The 17,639-nt window shown below is 34.9% G+C and overlaps 1 protein-coding gene and 1 long non-coding RNA gene across 2 annotated transcripts; one reads left to right on the top strand and one right to left on the bottom strand.

Moving 5' to 3' along the window:
• Positions 1-1,019: 1,019 nt before the first annotated feature.
• LOC113513845 (uncharacterized) lies at positions 1,020-16,604 on the bottom strand. Its single transcript, XM_052902579.1, has 6 exons — positions 16,517-16,604; positions 11,024-11,212; positions 10,641-10,844; positions 7,852-8,047; positions 6,776-7,057; positions 1,020-5,866 (listed from the first exon to the last, which is right to left on the bottom strand). The coding sequence occupies exons 2-6, from the start codon at positions 11,111-11,113 to the stop codon at positions 5,745-5,747; spliced, it is 894 nt and encodes a 297-aa protein (XP_052758539.1). The 5' UTR covers positions 11,114-11,212; positions 16,517-16,604; the 3' UTR covers positions 1,020-5,744.
• LOC128202389 (uncharacterized) lies at positions 13,460-15,838 on the top strand. Its single transcript, XR_008253749.1, has 2 exons — positions 13,460-14,470; positions 15,606-15,838. It is a non-coding gene; the product is annotated as an uncharacterized LOC128202389 (long non-coding RNA).
• Positions 16,605-17,639: the final 1,035 nt, after the last annotated feature.

Raw genomic sequence — 17,639 nt, 5'->3', positions numbered from 1 at the left:
CGGCCCACTTGATGGAAAGTGGTAACCGTCGCCTATAGACATGAGCAGTAGCATGGACATAACAGAGTATACAGTTTCGCCCATGATACCCCCATGCGTTGCCATTCCTGAGGACTCAGGTGTTATTCCTCTGTACCCTGTAAATTAACTCTTTTTTCATTACAGGTAGATTTATTAGAAGAGAGACTCTGCCTTTTTCATGGCACTTTCTTCAACGCACAGATACGCTTTGGAATAAACTTCCAGCACCAGTATTTCCGAACATATACGAAATCATAACCTTCCTTTTTAAAAGGCCGGCAGTACACCTGTAATATCTCTGATATTGCGGGTGTTCATAGATGGCGGTAGTCTCCATCAGGTGAACTGTATGCTCAGGAGGGAAAGGGATTGTTAGTAATGGAGACTGAGAATCCCATTGTTAGCAATATACCCAACCAGGTCGACCTCCTCGCGGCTCCCCCTGGAAACTATCATGGTTAATTCCTGATGAGATCATCATGATGGGCTTACTAGACTGTTTTCATTCTCATCTATCACCCTTCACTGGTGCTTCGCCAGCGTATCCCGTTAGCGCAGGCGGGGTTACCATACCATTTTCACCCAGCAAAAAAAACTGTATGCTCATTTGCCAGGTGTTACAAAAAAAAACTAAACTAGAATCGTTCTATTAGTTGCCTTTGCCTTAAGTTTTACAAAAACAACTATACTTCCATGGTTGTAATGTTTGGTTTGAAGGGTGGGATATAGCAGCGAGATTACAGGGCTTAGATAGATAAGAGCGTACTCCTAAGGTACGGAAACGCATAAGCGTCACATACCATGAGCGTCACAGTATATTGTTCATGTCTATATACGACGCCTGCCATTTTCTAAGTTTGTTTGCCCTTCTAAAATGCATGAAATATATAAAATCGTTATCCTTAAACAGTATTTCAATAAGAAATACCTATTTTAAAAAAAAAAGAAAAATATGCACATGACTAGGGTAATATAAATAGATAAATAAATAACAACAATTTTGACGACATTTTATTTAGGTATAGGCATTACGTAATATTACAAAATAAGCCTAGAAAAAAAATACATGAATGTGTTGCCATTTTAAAATTACCGAATGGAGAATTTTAAATTATGCACTCATTTTTATTTCGGAAACGGAACGTGAATCTTGAACATAGAAACTAACAGATTAAACATCTAAATACGTTTATAGCCAATTATCAACTAACAGCCAGCGTTATTACCTACTTAATCCATTACTAATATTTTATTTTAAAATTTAATACGCAGGCGCTTAGTGACCTCTATAAAACAATATACAAGTACGTACAACTATAAAAAAAAATACGAGTATTAATTCTTTTTTTAATTTTATTTTTTATCGACTTAGGAAACTACAGCATAATATAGGCGGTATCTGTCAACAAAGTTCCACTGGTGAGTATTGGTCCTTATGAATCAAACATACGTGTCAAACTACCTCATATTATGATGAAAAAGTGACCTACCATGAAAATCTATCACAAAATTTTCTAAACCGAACAATACGTGAATAATTAAATTCGTGACAGAAATATTTGTTAATAAATGCTATATCGATAGCTATTCGGCGTATTTATAATTCTTAAAACGCTCATACACTGCTACTTTCTCACTACAGCAGTATACCAAATTTTAGCTACACATACTGGCTTTATGAAGCTAAATTTTTAGGTGATTAGCGATCAAATTAGATTGTGAATTAATTGCATTACGTCTAAACATAATAATTGTATTCATAGCGGTCACTACAGCGCATCTCCTAACACTTGTCATATTTCATTACTACCATTTTCTACTAATAAAAAACGGGCAATTACGTTCGGCTCACATAAATAGTGACAGATTGTTGATGTCAGAAAATTTCGTAGGCAATTAGTTAACCAAATTGTCTAGTGTTCTGTAATATTTGGCAACATAGTAGAAAAATAGACGAATACGCTTGATTTTTAATAGTAGAAAATGGTAGGAAAACGACAACACCTAAAGTATACAATTTACAAGTGACAAATATTTTAAAAAGTGAACATGACTTTGTGACATGTATGACACAGGTACAAGTTAAGAGAAATAAATGCATTGTAATGGCACTAGACCAATAATATTCATGTCAAATATTTTGATATAGACTGTGAATTGAGATACATCACTAAATGACTGTTTTTCATTATGTGTTAGCGAATATCATATTTAAAAACACATTTACGTTATATTTAAAATGATGATTCAAACAGATAATTAGAAATAAATCTTACTTTAAGGAGACATTGATATTTGCTATAGTATTCTATATAAATAACTTGTTATAATTTAAAATATTTTAGCAATATAATCTAATGCATATAATGGTGTACCACAATCACTATTATTAATAATTAGTGAAAAACTAACAACAACTTAAATAACAAAATATAAAGTGAAAACATCTAAACTTGACAATAGATCATGTGCTTATACTACAAATTGGACTTTAATATATTTTATATAGACATAATTAAACGCTAAAGTGGCGTTGGGTTATAGTACCAGGCATCCACGATATTACCACTGAGGACTACACATTTAGATCTATGTAAGTGATTGGACAAATCGACAGAGGGCGTACCCATCGAGGGTATATTGGCCAAATTGAAGAAGTGGTAAAGCCAAATCAGTGGTACGAAGAACTGTGAAGCATCATGACATTTTAGAAGATGACGAATGTTGAGGAATCAAACTGAGGCGAGCCAACAGTCAAACACAACAGGTTTCAAAAATGACAATTCGAACCGGTTTCATTGAAATCGTAACAACTGTTCCAAACCGATCTGTTGGAGTTTGGAGTTATTGCTATTTTAGAATAACTGTTATTTTGGAATTGTAGTTATTTTAGAATAACTGTTATTTTTGAATTGTTGCTATTTTGGAATAACTGTTATTTTGGAATTGTTGTTATTTTGGAATAACTGTTATTTTGGAATTGTTATTATTTCAAAATAACTGCTATTTTAGTACTGTTATATTTTAGAACAGGCCAATACAACTGTTGTCAAACTGGAACAGGAACATTTCATATGTTATACATATATATACAAGTTCCTTATTTTACCAGTTTCAAACCACCACTAGAATAAAGTTATATAAAAGAGATAAACAGTGTAAATGTGTATTTAATCACCAATCCATTATTATAACCTACTTTCCTACAAAACTTCATATGAGTACATGTCACATTCTTGGCAGATTACATTAAAAGATAGTAATATTCAAAAATATATAAATTATTCTATATGAAGTTACGTTTGGATGCGTAAGAATACAGGATAACATACAATGTTTTCTTTTAAATGGATATTAGTAATTATAAAATACGGAAATAATAATAAAAATTAAAAACACAGCCGTATAATTAGAAAACGGTACGAAGACCTTTTTGACGTTTGACAGACTATTGACAGATTTCAGAACACACTGCGAATTTTGTACCACACTATTTGTTTATGCGAATTAGGGATGGGAGATCATATGTATGAAGTATTTACTGTACTAGTAGTATATTAAATGTATGAACCTATACAGTTTCCATGTAGACTAAAAAATTCGCAGTGTGCATTAATGCTAAGACATAAAACATGCATCACATTATATATAAAATACTTTAAAATCTTCGTACCGTACCGCTAACATATTTAGGAATGATACATGTAAATCTAAGTGCATAAACTTTTTCAAACCACGACAATTTTTTTATACGTTATTAATAAAAAAAAAATCTAATTATTTATGTCAACTTTACTCGTACTCACAGCTGCTCGGGACACAGCCATGAACCATGCTTATGAATAAGGGCTCCTGTTGAATTCGAAACTAGTCCCCGAATATAAAACTTTAGTAAGTCAACATAAATAAATTACAATAGAGTATGACTCACGATAGTTATTAGTAAAAATAAATATTTTGCTATATAATACTGCTTTGAAATAAATAATACTGGTGAACTAAATGGGTTCATTACTCTAAAACAGTCTCTAAAATTAAAATCACAATTTAATATAACAGCGAAATCTTTAAGTACCAATATAAACTAAATCTCCAATAAATTTATGTCTAAATTATTGTAAATTTAATTTATGATGGTCCATAAAATAATAATTTCGCGAAATTATCAAATTAAAATTTTACGTTAAGACAGGTTACGTTTATGAAGCTTATAATTTTATGAAATAGCGTCTCAGAATTGGCCCATGTTTTAAAACCCAATGTCTAATTTTTAAATTCCACAATAATTTAACTTAAATAAAGACGTCCTTTAGGCCGTTCTCAAATATTTCCAATTAGTTTTAGAAAGAAATTCATTATCTTGGTCTCATTTTGCAGATAAATGCCACACCTTCAAACCAATCTAATCCTCGATTTAGGATACCTTAGAGAGAGATCAGACTAGGAAAATCTGAAGACAAATCAGATCACTCAGACTCAAAATTATTTTAGATAAGTTCATTTCTTTCGTTGCCCCAAAGCATGCCCCAAACTTGTTTCAGGGCATAGAATGGGCCACCCCTTCCTCTCCAGTGGATGTTATAAGAAGTGACTAAAGGAAATTAATGGTCAAAAGATGGGGAGTAGTGACCGTCGAAACGTCGACCAAAACATCACTAAAAGCGTAACTGCGGTTGTCAAACTACCTGCCAAGCATGGAAATTATTGGCAACTCCTCCCCCCCCCCTTATGGGGGAGGCCTTATATTCCGCAGTAGACAGTTAATGATCGATATGCTATGACAACTGCCTGAAACAATCGTCAAACTTGGATCCTACAGCCACGGAAACCTTAAAAATCTGAATTCCTTTCCAAAACAATTGAAATGAACAAAAATTTTTACAAATACTTTGGAATACAAATGAGATCATGTATTTGGATCATAACCATAATTGAAAAAAATAAAAACATACAAACCAACACTACAATTTTAAAATAAAACTACAACGTTTTATTGCCTTATTTCTGTCTCATAACAACTGATATAAAAATTAATAGTTGAGAATTACAGTTTTAAAAGTTGAGATTGCCAATCTTATTTTATCCCTCACGACACAATCGTACATTTTGATTCAATACACTCATTACACTTAATCGATTACATAAAATATTTAGTTTGATCATTGGTAAAAAGGCGTGTGCTGTGATCATTGGCAACAGTTGTGTGCTGTGACCATTGAGATCAAACGTGTGTTGTGATCATTGGCAACAGTTGTGTGCTGTGACCATTGAGATCAAACGTGTGTTGTGATCATTGGCAACAGTTGTGTGCTGTGACCATTGAGATCAAACGTGTGTTGTGATCATTGGCAACAGTTGTGTGCTGTGACCATTGAGATCAAACGTGTGTTGTGATCATTGGCAACAGTTGTGTGCTGTGACCATTGAGATCAAACATGTGTTGTGATCATTGGCAACAGTTGTGTGCTGTGACCATTGAGATCAAACGTGTGTTGTGATCATTGGCAACAGTTGTGTGCTGTGACCATTGAGATCAAACGTGTGTTGTGATCATTGGCAACAGTTGTGTGCTGTGACCATTGAGAGCAAATGTGTGTTGTGATCATTGAGAGCAAATGTGTGCTGTAATTACCAAGATCAAATATGTAATAATTTTAGTGACACTAGATGTATTGTGTGTCGTATGTGTGCTTGATGCCGTACGCCACAGTAGCACTGCTCCTCTAAGCCTGGCTACGCTCGTACTTGAGCAGCTCGGCCATGTTGCTGATCTGAATCTCCTGGATGTGTTGTCCAGAGAACTGAATGTAGTCGTGCTGGGGCTCGTCTGCCGACCGCTTGCGTACTGTAACACCGATAAGTTAGGTTAATTTAGTGCCTATTCTTTTTAATGTAATTTATTATTTTTTTAAACAATTTACAAAAGAATTAGGATGAAAGGAAGAAAGGCAAGAATGTTAGTAATGCGGATTACTAGTCCAATAACAATATATTGTAACCGATCGACTTCTCTGTGGTCTTCCCTGGAAATCATCGTGCTGAATTTCAAGTGTATTCATCACGATGGGCTAACTGACCTGCCTTTTCGTTCTCATCTATCATCCCTCACTGGTGTCCCGCCAACGTATGCCGTTAGCGCAGGCGGGGTTACTATTCCATTATCATCCATTAACCACTTAAGCATCTCGAACGAGACCATCTCGCGCATCAAATGTTTACGCTATATCGAGTACCTCCCGCCACTTACAAATATTATGTTTATATTTTTATTTGAAACTATACCTTCTCGCCCGTTTGTATTTCATAGAGCTTAGTGTATATTTATTGTATGCTTGTTCGAATTTATTGCGTACGTCAGTTGATCTCATTTCACAGAAAAACTCTCGCATTAAGTTGGCGTTTTCTAACGTGGAGTTCACGCCCCAGGGGGGGGGGCAATATGATAGCTAGGGGGGGGGGGGGGCAATTAAAAAATTAAAAGATTTGAAGCGATTTTAACCTTTTGCTCCGAGCCATTTAAATGCAATGCTACGAGTTGATATCGGTGTTAAATTACACAAAAAAAAAAAGTTAATTAAAAAAATACTGTAAATTTCATTTGACGTTACCAAAATATCAACTAGCAATTAGAGCCATCAAGTAAACTTTGTCGGGAAAAATTATGTATGGGGGGGGCTTTAAAAATTTTAAAAGTGTTCAAGTGGGGCGTGGCACAAAAAAGGTCGGTTCATAATAATAGGAGCGGTGAACCAACCGAGCATGTCCCCGGGCGCGGGCGCGGGCGCGGGCGCGGGCGCGTGCAGCATGTAGGAGGGCCGGTGGCGGCACGCGTCGGCGCGCAGCGCGCGCAGCAGCGCCGCGCCCGGCGCCGCGCGCGGCAGCGCCGCCTGCAGCGCGCTGCGCACGCGCGACACGTCCCAGCCGCCACCCGCCGCGCCAGCAGCGCCAGCGGCGATGCCCGCCAGCAGCTGCGGCGGCGGCAGCACCAGCGACGCCTCCAGCGGCATGAAGAAGCACCGCTCCTTGTCCACGATGCCTGCGAGATCACCGGCGCGTCTTATCCAGTGCAAACCACTTACAGAGCATTAACAGTTGGCCCGGACCCCGTACGCTGATACACGTAATCGATAGACTGTAAATGACTCGTGACTCCCTGAACCTGATCTAGCATCTAACAACAACATGGACATCTCTTGCCCGCCGGATGATGTGTGGGCGGGCGAGGTAGGGGCCTCGGGGTGTACCCCACTACCCCGGCTTCTACTCCGGAGGCGACGACCTCCGGGTCACTGGGTTCTTCGGCCTGCATACACTGATGGTCTGTGTATGCCGGAATCTTGTCCTATACGGTTGGCGGAAGGTTAATTAATAATTCGGCAAGTAATAATATATTATTTTGAACAATCTTAACCGATTGTTATTGTTAAAAATAATATTTTAAGTTAAGATTAATAATCACTATACCAGAGGGAGACTTTATACAAAAGTCGATTGCTTGGATACCTCTGTCCCATTCGTGTTTCAACCGTGAAACAGTTGTTTGCATGGCTGTGTTTCGGCTTTGAAGGGTGGCATATGGCGTGAATTTACTGGGTACAGAGGAATAACACCCGAGTCCTCAGGAATGGCAACGCACGGGGGGTATCATGGGCGAAACAGTATACTCTGTTATATGCATAGTACTGCTCATGTCTATAGGCGACGGTTACCACTTTTCATCAGGTGGACTGTCAGCTTGTTTACCATTCTAAGTTGTATAAAAAAAAAAAAACTATAGATAAATACAAATCAATAATTTAAACCATACTTAAATAAACCAACGATGCTCACCAGTCATGTTGATGTTAAAGTTGTGAATGAACTCCACGTTGCGGCCGTTATCGATGACGAGGATACGCTCGAAGTCGTCGTCGATCTCGAGCCGCTCCAGCAGTTCATCCACTTCGTCCCCGCCCTCGCCCGCGCCCGCCGTCGCGAACACTTGCACGTCCGCGTCCGGCCCCGTGTGCCAACGCAGCTGCGCCTCCTGCGGACAAAATGTTCAAATATTTATTAGACAAAATAAAAAGAGGCCTTAGATTATATAAATAAGATTGTCTCCATAGAAATGCTTTGAGAAAAACGGATCAACTTTTTCATACAATTTTGCGTGATAAATACGTTACGAGTGATTCCTTTATAACTTTTATATTTATTTTGTCTTATAATCTCTGCATCTTTTTAATGCGTAAATATTCATTTTATTTATTAAATATCACGCCAAAATATATTTTATGCATAAGTATATAGAATACTAATAAAAAAAACGAGTCAGCCAATTTGGCAATTAGTTGGCTAAAAGTTGAATCTAAGGAAGAAACTATAAAAACTATCTGCTTGAATACCTCTACTCCAATCATGTTTCTGTTGTGCTTATGTTTCTATCATCATCATCATCATCAGCTATTAAGTGTCTACTGCTGAACATGAGCCCTCCCCAGAAGGGGAGTTTTGCCAGTCGTTGTCATGCTTGGCAGGCGGGTTGGCAACCGCAGTTAGACTTTTAGTTATGTTTTTAGAGGGACGCTACTACCCATACCTCGCTCTCCTTTAGTCGCCTCTTACGACACCCACGGGAAAGGAAGGGGTGGCCCATTCTATGCCGACACCTAGACAGCTTTATGTCGACAGGTTTATGTCTATAAGCGACGAATATCACTTCCAATCAGGTGGGCTTTAAGCTTGTTTGTCATTCTAAGTATTATAAAAGAAAAAGGTGAAAAGGTGGCATTTTCTAAACAAAATAGCAAAATATATATTTCAAAATAGTCATAGCTTTCGAATACAAATACTTACTAAGAACATATATACCCATAAAACAAATAAAAATATAGATAGATAGATACTCTATTGTTTCCTCCAAAAGATTACAATAGTAAACTTATACTAGATATAAACAATTACAAGAAATAATCACAGTGAGAAAACAATAGGCGACCTTATCGCTAAAAGCGATCTCTTCCAGACAACCTTTGGATGGAGAGGAGTAATTATAAACAGTTTGATCGGAGGCACGATGAAAATTCTATTATTTCTAAATAAGGAAATGTGATACATGTAATAATGTAAATATATATATATTATTTTCCTTTTATGTTTACTACAATTTTAATATTTTTCCTGTACTATATTAGTATGCCAATGACAAAATAAATGACTAATACAACCACAACACTTTACTACTAACATATTCGAAACAGCTGTAATATAACTGAAATGGGGGAAAGAATTGGTAGTAATGTGAACTATCATTCCCATTACTAGCAAGATGCTCTGCCAGGTTGACCTCTTGACCCTTGACTTGTTAGTTGACCCTTGTGGTACCCCCTGGAAAAGATTGTGCTCAATTCCAGGTGTATTCATCACGATGGGCTAACAGACCTGTTTTTTCAGTCTCACCTAGATTCCCTCACTAGTGCACCGTCAGTGTCCACCATTAGCGAAGATGGGATTATCAATCCATTATCATCCATTTAAAAAAAAAGAAATTTAACTAAAGTAGACAGGTATAAACCAGATGTATGTGTGTAACATACATGACACATTCACTATTTACCATAAAGTAGATGGTAAAAAAGTCAAGGGTGTTTTTTTTTTGATGGGTGAAAATGGTATGGTAACTCTGCCTGTGCTAATGGGATACACTGACGGAGCACCAGTGAAGGGTGATAAATGAGAATGAAAACAGGCCAGTTAGCCCATCATGATGAATTCATAAGGAATTAACCATGGTAGTTTCCAAGGGGAACCGCGAGGAGGTCGACCTGGTTGAGTATATTGCTAGCAATGGGATTCTCAGTCTCCATTACTAACAATCCCTTTCCCCACCAAGTCAACTGTGTTAAACATAGATAAATATTAAGGGTATGAATGGAAGATAAAAGTGAAAAATTAACTTAGGTTACTTCAGGGTATCTATTCATACCCTTTACTTAATATAACTTGAGCATTGTAAATACTTAACTGCTTAATATATTAAATACTAGCGGCCCGTCCCAGCATCGCACGGGTAGAGATTTTTACATTTTAAAAAGTAGCCGTTAAATCTGCACATGCAACGGAAGCTTAAAAATGGAGTAACTTCTACCATTTTCCCAACATTTCTCTTCACTACTCTGCTCCTATTGATCGTAGCGTGATGAAAAGTATACTATATAACCTGCCCAGGAGTATGAAGAATAATTATACCAAGTTTTGTTAAAATCCGTCGAGTAGTTTTTGTTTCTATAACGAACATACAGACAGACAGACAAAAATTTTACTGATTGCATTTTTAGCATCAGTATCAATCACTAATCACTCCCTGATAGTTATTTTGGAAATAAAATAAGTATATAGATTTAGATTGTAAATCCATAATAAATACTACAAAATAACACTAAAAAATACTAAAACATACTAATAAAAAACATAATAATAAACTACTAAAAAATATTATAGTTTTTAAAAGCTGTGGATTTTGCAACAAATATATAAATAATGTTTTATCATCAAACTGAAAAAGGTGTACAAGTGGAACTAAGTTGTCTATAGTGGAGTATTAACATTTTTTAAAGAACATAATTAAAAAATACACCCACCGGCTTGGGTTCCATTGGTATGGAGCAAAATACGTGGAAACGGTGGACAGCGTTGCTGCGCAGGTACTGGCGGTACAGCAGAAGCCCACTGACGATGCCGGTGACGGCCATCATCAGTGCGATGATGGACATGCATAGCAGGCCTCCAGTAGAACGTTTCTTCTGCGCCCAGTAGGCCGGTGGAGCATGTACTTCTACTTTCTCCTGAGGAAAAATAATGGTTTCAAGTTAAAGAGTTTAAGAATTATGATCTTTATTATAAGAACCTGTCTTATGAACCAAGAACTCGATGAGTTGCCTTCACATAAAAAGACTTGTGCAGAATAAAATGCTAAAAAGAACGCAATGAAATTAAATTATTATTTTTATAAAAAGGCACTCACCTCATCGCAAATAGTTGTATCGTGAACCAACGGAGATTCCGTTACGTCTGATTTCTTGATTATTATACTTGGTTTCGTTAAAATGGTCATTTTGCCCTAATAATTAAACTTGTGCGCATTTAGACACAAGAATAAATAAATCGATCGATACCGTATTTATATACGTATCGTGAGAAAGGGAAGAGTCCATTTTTTTTTTTTTTTAGTACATTTGTTCCGTTTGGAACAGGCTAAGGTCGGAGACCATGCTGCCTAGTCTTCAAAAAGATAATTTGTCTGGAATTTTATTTTTCTAATGTCGCTTCAATTATTGTCATAATCTTCAATATTTCATTTGTCAAATCCGGTAAGTACATTTTCATAAATATCTTTTCTTGAGTTTTCTTAAACCAGTGGATTTATCAAATTAAAAATAAATAATTATAAAAAATCATTGTCTTGCAATTCAATAAAAGTATTCTTATAGCTCCTTGAATGTTGTAGTAATATAAGTGAAAATAGCTTTGAAACAAGAAGGAAATCTTAAGAGAATCGGGATTGAGTGCGGGATATTTTCGGGTTTTTTGAAGATAATCCTAAGTTCGTCAAACATAATGTGTCTTTGAATGACAAATTCAGAGCAATCAAAAAAAAGGTGATGTAGAGATTGGGCTGTATTTGAGTTACACCATGTGCATGATGGGGAAGCGATCATGCCCATTCGGTGCAGGTGTTCGTTGAAATGTCCGTGGCCGATTCGTAATCTACAAATATTGGTATAAAATTTTCTGTTTGTGTCCTTTCCTTTGCAGAACCACGGTTTTCCAATACGCCAATTAATTTTGCGGTACCATTTGCCTTTAGTCTGTAATATTTGAGTCCAATGCTCCTCCCATTTAGTTGTAACGATTTTATGTATTCCAATACTACAATCTGAGTAACAAAGGGGTAAATCTTGAACACGAGCAGCACTTGAATTAATAATTTTAGCCAAAGTGTCTACTTGTTCATTCCCAAACACTCCAATATGTGAAGGGGTCCAGATGAAGATAATATCTTTTCCATATATAGTACAGAGATGATAATATTTATTACGAATTTCTTGAATTAAGTAGTTTGATGATGAAATGAATGTGTTATTTTTTAATGCCATAAGAACACTCATACTATCTGTAATTATAATCCATTTCGAATATAGTACCTGTTTTTCTATGTATTCTAATGCTAAAAATATAGCTTTTGCTTCTGCTGTGTAAATACTAGCCAAAGTTGAAATTTTATAACCGTGACCAAATCTATTTGACAAATCGTAAAAAGCCACTGAAGTGCTAAGTGCATTTTTGGAACCATCTGTATATATCTGCCTGTAGTCAATAAATTCTGATAAAGTCTCATACATATCGTGCTTTTCTTTTATGTCTTTACGTATAACAATTTTGATCTTACAGAACTTACTCTCATAAAGGCCATTATAACAAGGAAGTATCTTACTACTATAGATGTTATATTCATCTCGTAAATTCAAATCATTGACAATAGTTTTATTCAAAAACATAGAAATGGGGCAATTTAATAATTTGAGTATGAGTGGGTTATTGGAAACTGAAAAAACTTTGAAGAGAAATTTGAGTTTTAGGTATTCGAAACGAAGAAGAATAGGAGGCAAATTACATTCTACTTGCATTGAGATAATTGGAGAAGTATACATAGCACCTAAAATAAGTCTTAAATTCATATTTTGAATTTTTTCGAGTTTTTCTACTAATTTATGTTCTGAGGCATAACAAAAGAAAGCGTAATCAAAATTACTTCTAACAAGAGATTTGTAAAGTAAAAGGATAATTTTAGGATCAGCTCCCCAGTTACGACCAATTACAGATCTTATTATATTAGTGGCTCTTAAAGCACGATCTACTAAGCAATCAACGTATAGATCCCATTTTAAATTTTGATGAAAAATTACCCCCAGAAATTTAACGCTACAGTCTGTTGGAAGAGTTTGATTATTATATATAATATTCATTAATGGAACATATTTATGAACTTGATGAAAAACAACTACTTTACTTTTGGTTAAACTAATATCGAGGGAAAGAAGAGAAAAATATTTCTCAAGTCTTTTTAATGACTCATTTAACACTAATTGCATATCAATAATATTCTTTCCTTTTATATAAATTAATAAATCATCGGCAAATTGCAAGTTGTTCACACTGTTTCCTAAAATTGAATTAAGTTTATAGATATATAAAATATATAGTAGCGGGCTTAGAATACCACCTTGACATACTCCTTTAGAGCTTAACCTAGGTCCTATTAATTTACTATTTACTTTAACATACACTTCTCTATTACTAAGAAAATTATAAATCCATTCGATAAGTTTCATTGGAAGAAATGAGGATAAAATCGAAGATAGAACTGTTAAATTTACATTGTTAAAAGCTCCTACGACATCTAAAAAAACAGATAGAACATATTCATCGTTATTCAAAGCAGTACTAAGGTCGACATAGAAGTTCGCTAAACTTTCGCGCGCTGAATATCCACGGCGAAAACCAAATTGATTCGATGGTAATATACTATTACTTTCAATAAAGAACTCTAAACGCTGTTTAATTAATTGTTCGAATAATTTGCCTGCACAGGACGTCAATGTTATAGGTCTATAGGAGTCGAAATTTGTAGGATCTTTACCGGGTTTAATTACTGGAATCAAACAATCCATTTTCCATTCTGGTGGGATAATACAGTCCTTCCATAAATCGTTAAAAATTTGTAAGAGTTTAGTAAGGTTTATTTTATTCAGCAATCGAAACATATTGTATGTTAAGCGATCAAGGCCACTAGCTGTATCTTTTCTAGATTTTACTGCACTGGATATTTCATCAATTGAGAATGGGTCAGTGAGAAATTTTGGGCATGAATTAACAGAATTAAACTGTTTGTCATCAAAAGGTGAGTGTACAAAATCAGGAGTATATTTGCGTAAAAAATCATTGACCCATGATATATCTTTAAAATGATTTTGACGATGTTTTGAATTTAGTTTTCTCATATTTTGCCAAACAGTGGAAATTGGTGTTAATCTATTAAATTTGGAACAAAATTCCTGCCACCCCTGTTGTCTTACTTGCTTAATTACTAACTTTTTAACAGCTTGAACTCTTTTAAAATTTATGTAATTATCGAGAGTTGGATTTTGTTTAAACCTAAGGTAAGCCGCTTTACTATCATTGACAGCTGTCGCACACCTGTTATTCCACCAAGGTACTGCAATATGTTTGTGCCTCTTTGAAGTATTTGCACCGCTATTTGATAAGTTCCTACGTGGAACGGAACGTTCCACAGCTGTCAAAATAATTTTACAGAACCTATTGTAATTGTTTAAGGGTTCATTGACATCATACTCGAAATCCAAAAGTAATTGATTAACAGTTTCAGAATAAAGATCCCAATTAACGAGACGTAGGTTTATACGATTTAACAAAAGTTTATTAACTTCATCTATAGGAGCATGTTGTTCACCTGACGTAGTTGATGAAGAGTTCTTTGTGTTTATTTTAGTAAAAGTCGGCAGGTGATAACTTCCTAACGGATCATCATGAACCGACCACTCGCATTTTAATGATATGGATGGGGATACCATAGTTAAATCAAGGCCATTGGGTCTCCAAATATGAGAGCCAACAGTAGTAACTTGCTTATCATTTAATAGTACCAAATTACATTCATCTAAACAATCAAGAATGTCTTTACCTCTTGTATTAGTGGAGGTACAACCCCACATAGTGTGATGTGCATTTAAATCTCCAGATATGATAGTGGGTTTAGGAAGAGACTCCAAAAAGAACTTAAATTTGGCTTTAGTAAAACTAGGTGTACTATTGGTAGGACAGTAAATACTGGCAACTGAATACCAAGAATTATTAACTTCAATACTAATAGCTATAGTTTGCAAAGAATTGTCGAAAAAAGAGTGAAGTTTTTTATATCTAATACTATTATGTATAATAATCGCTACTCCATTGTGGTTATTACCACAATCATTTCGTTCTATACAATAATCTTTAATTTTTAATTTGTAATGTGGTTTTAGCCAAGTTTCTGAGATGAGAGCAATGTGAATATGATGTTCATTTAAAAATTGTGTAAAAATATGTCGATTGCTCAGTAGGCTCTGAGCGTTCCACTGTATGATAGTTAATTGGTCTCGATTGAATTTTGTGAAATAGGTGTATTACCAAAAGTATCATATAACACATTCAAAACACTTTTAGTGTTAATAGATGTGTTCTTTGTGTTATGTAGTGAAATAAGTTTGATTATGCTTTCTATTAAAAGTGATAAACTCTTGTTATCAGAATTTAGAATTGAAATTAGGTCTACATTTTTTTTAGGTTTGTTACCCAGTTTAGGAAATATTTCAGTGCTAAGTATATCTCCAAAAGAAGCAGGTCTGAATTTAGATCTATTTTCAGCAATTTTCTTTTGTTTAACAGGGCATTGCGGTGATACACTTGTGTGATTTCCATTGCAGTGTACACAAATAGCGTTTTCCATTCCAGTTGTACAAGTTTTATAATTATGCTCACCTTTGCAGATGCTGCAACGCTCAGAATTCTTACAGAATTTAGCTAAATGTCCATACCTCAAGCACCGGTAGCATTGTTTAACTGGTGGTATATATGGAGTGACATTGTGGCGCCAACCTCCAATATCCAGATATTCAGGTAATACAGATGCAGCAAAAGTAATTGTCACGGTTAGAGTTGGCTGTAACACATATCCATGAGTCAAGGTATTTTTTCTTAAAATTCTTTTAATAGCAATAATTTTCTTAGAACTCGATATCATAGTATATATTTTTTTATTAGATATATTTGTAGGTACATTTCTAATAACGCCTGTAACTTCTGTTGAAGAAGCAGGAATACTGGCCTTAAAATGGTAGTCATTTAAAAAAGTTTTATTATTTAAAAAAGCATTGGCTAAGTCTGGCTTTTGAAAGTATACTCCGATTTTGAATTTATTTATAGATCTAAGATAAGTTACCCCTTTATTAAATCGTTTTAAACAGGAGGAGAGTGAGAGCAAGTCTCTGGATCCAATGGTTTTCTGACTATCTGAGGATTCTACAAAGACAACAAATTCTGTCCCAGGGGATTCCTCGATATCTTCTAATATAATCTGTGACGTAGTAAGGTTTATACTTATCGGCCTTATCAATTTCAGATTCTGAGTCAGTAGAAGTATCTTCCGAATATATATCCTTGTCATTACAAGGTTCATGGTCTACATCACCTGAATCGTCATCTTTTTTTTTTCCTTTTTCTACAACTGCGCTTCCCCATGAATGCTAATTATATTATTGTCGCTGAATTTAGTGAAAATATAATATTTTATTCAATAATAAGAATTGATAGAGATAGTTTTAATAAATTAATAAAAAAAAATTAAAAAACCCGCTTGTTCTTATTCGAGTTTCCCGCCTTTTTTTTCGGGAAGAGTCCAATCAAATTGTTTATTTTTTCTTTTGATGGCTAAATTGGATAGCTAAGACGATTCGGTTGGCCAAATTGAATGCACCATCCAGTGTTACCAGTACGAAATTAATAATAACAATCCTTGCTCGATCAATTAGTAACTTAGTGCTAATTGTTAACCCTTAACCATCTAGCATACTTCTACAAGCGCTGACGAATTTTTAGGCGTCAATATTATTGCTAGGCGATAGTTACCACTTTCCATTAGATGAACTGTCAGCTTGTTTGTCGTTCTAAGGTGTTGTTGTTTTCACTGTCATAAAAAAATATAAGTTTAGGTCTTACAATTTCGTTTGTTTTATTTTTATTGAAAACTTTTATTTTTATTTATGTTTTTGTTTAATAAATATTTTACAAAAAGAACAAGTAAATCTCTCTCTCTCATTTTCCAAATGTGTGTTTATAGATTAATAAATGTAAAATAAAAAATGTTGAATAAAGTTAAATATCTATATAGGTAAGTGGATGGATTCATCTTTAAGATGGGGTACACACATAAATGAAATATGTAAAAAAAAAGTTACAAATTATTGAACATTCTAAAGATGCTTGCAGGAAACTCATGGGGGTTCATCCAGTACATCTGCGTAAACTTTACATTTTGCTTATTAGAAACCGTATAGATTATACTAGCTTTCTATATATTATATATATATATATGTTATACAAGTGATGCTAAAACGCACCTTAATAAATTAAACATTGTACAGAATAAGGTTTTAAGAATATGTGATAACTTCATTAAAAGCACTCCCATTCTATAATGGAGACCTAACTTGCTCTCCCTTCCCTGTTTGTGCGTAGGTGTGGCGCAGGCATTGACTTGGGTACTAATTTTGGTCGAAAGTGACTTCTGTCTCCAATAATCAAATTGCAATCGATAGTAAACTTATTATCAAATAACTGTTTCGTATTATAATTAGTATGATGAAATAAAACCCATCTTAATTGATGTAGACAGTAGCCTCAAAGAGGAAAATATCTACAGAAGTCCTTTACTTAATAATGTATATTTTATATAGCTGGGTTACATCCATTGATGTGAAGTCCTGTTTGTGTTTAGATCTAAAAGATGTCAATAACGTAAAACG

Source organism: Galleria mellonella, unplaced genomic scaffold (genome assembly GCF_026898425.1).
Source record: "Galleria mellonella isolate WM207_F2 unplaced genomic scaffold, CSIRO_AGI_GalMel_v1 utg93, whole genome shotgun sequence".
NCBI lineage: Eukaryota > Metazoa > Arthropoda > Insecta > Lepidoptera > Pyralidae > Galleria > Galleria mellonella.
This window is presented reverse-complemented; position numbering and strand designations above follow the sequence as displayed.

Coding starts and splice junctions, on each gene's coding strand:
- LOC113513845 (XM_052902579.1), bottom strand. CDS start 11,113: ATGACCATTTTAACGAAACCAAGTATAATAATCAAGAAATCAGACGTA. Junction 10,845..11,023: donor ATACAACTATTTGCGATGAG/GTGAGTGCCTTT, acceptor ATTTTTCCTCAG/GAGAAAGTAGAAGTACATGC. Junction 8,048..10,640: donor TACCAATGGAACCCAAGCCG/GTGGGTGTATTT, acceptor TTTTGTCCGCAG/GAGGCGCAGCTGCGTTGGCA.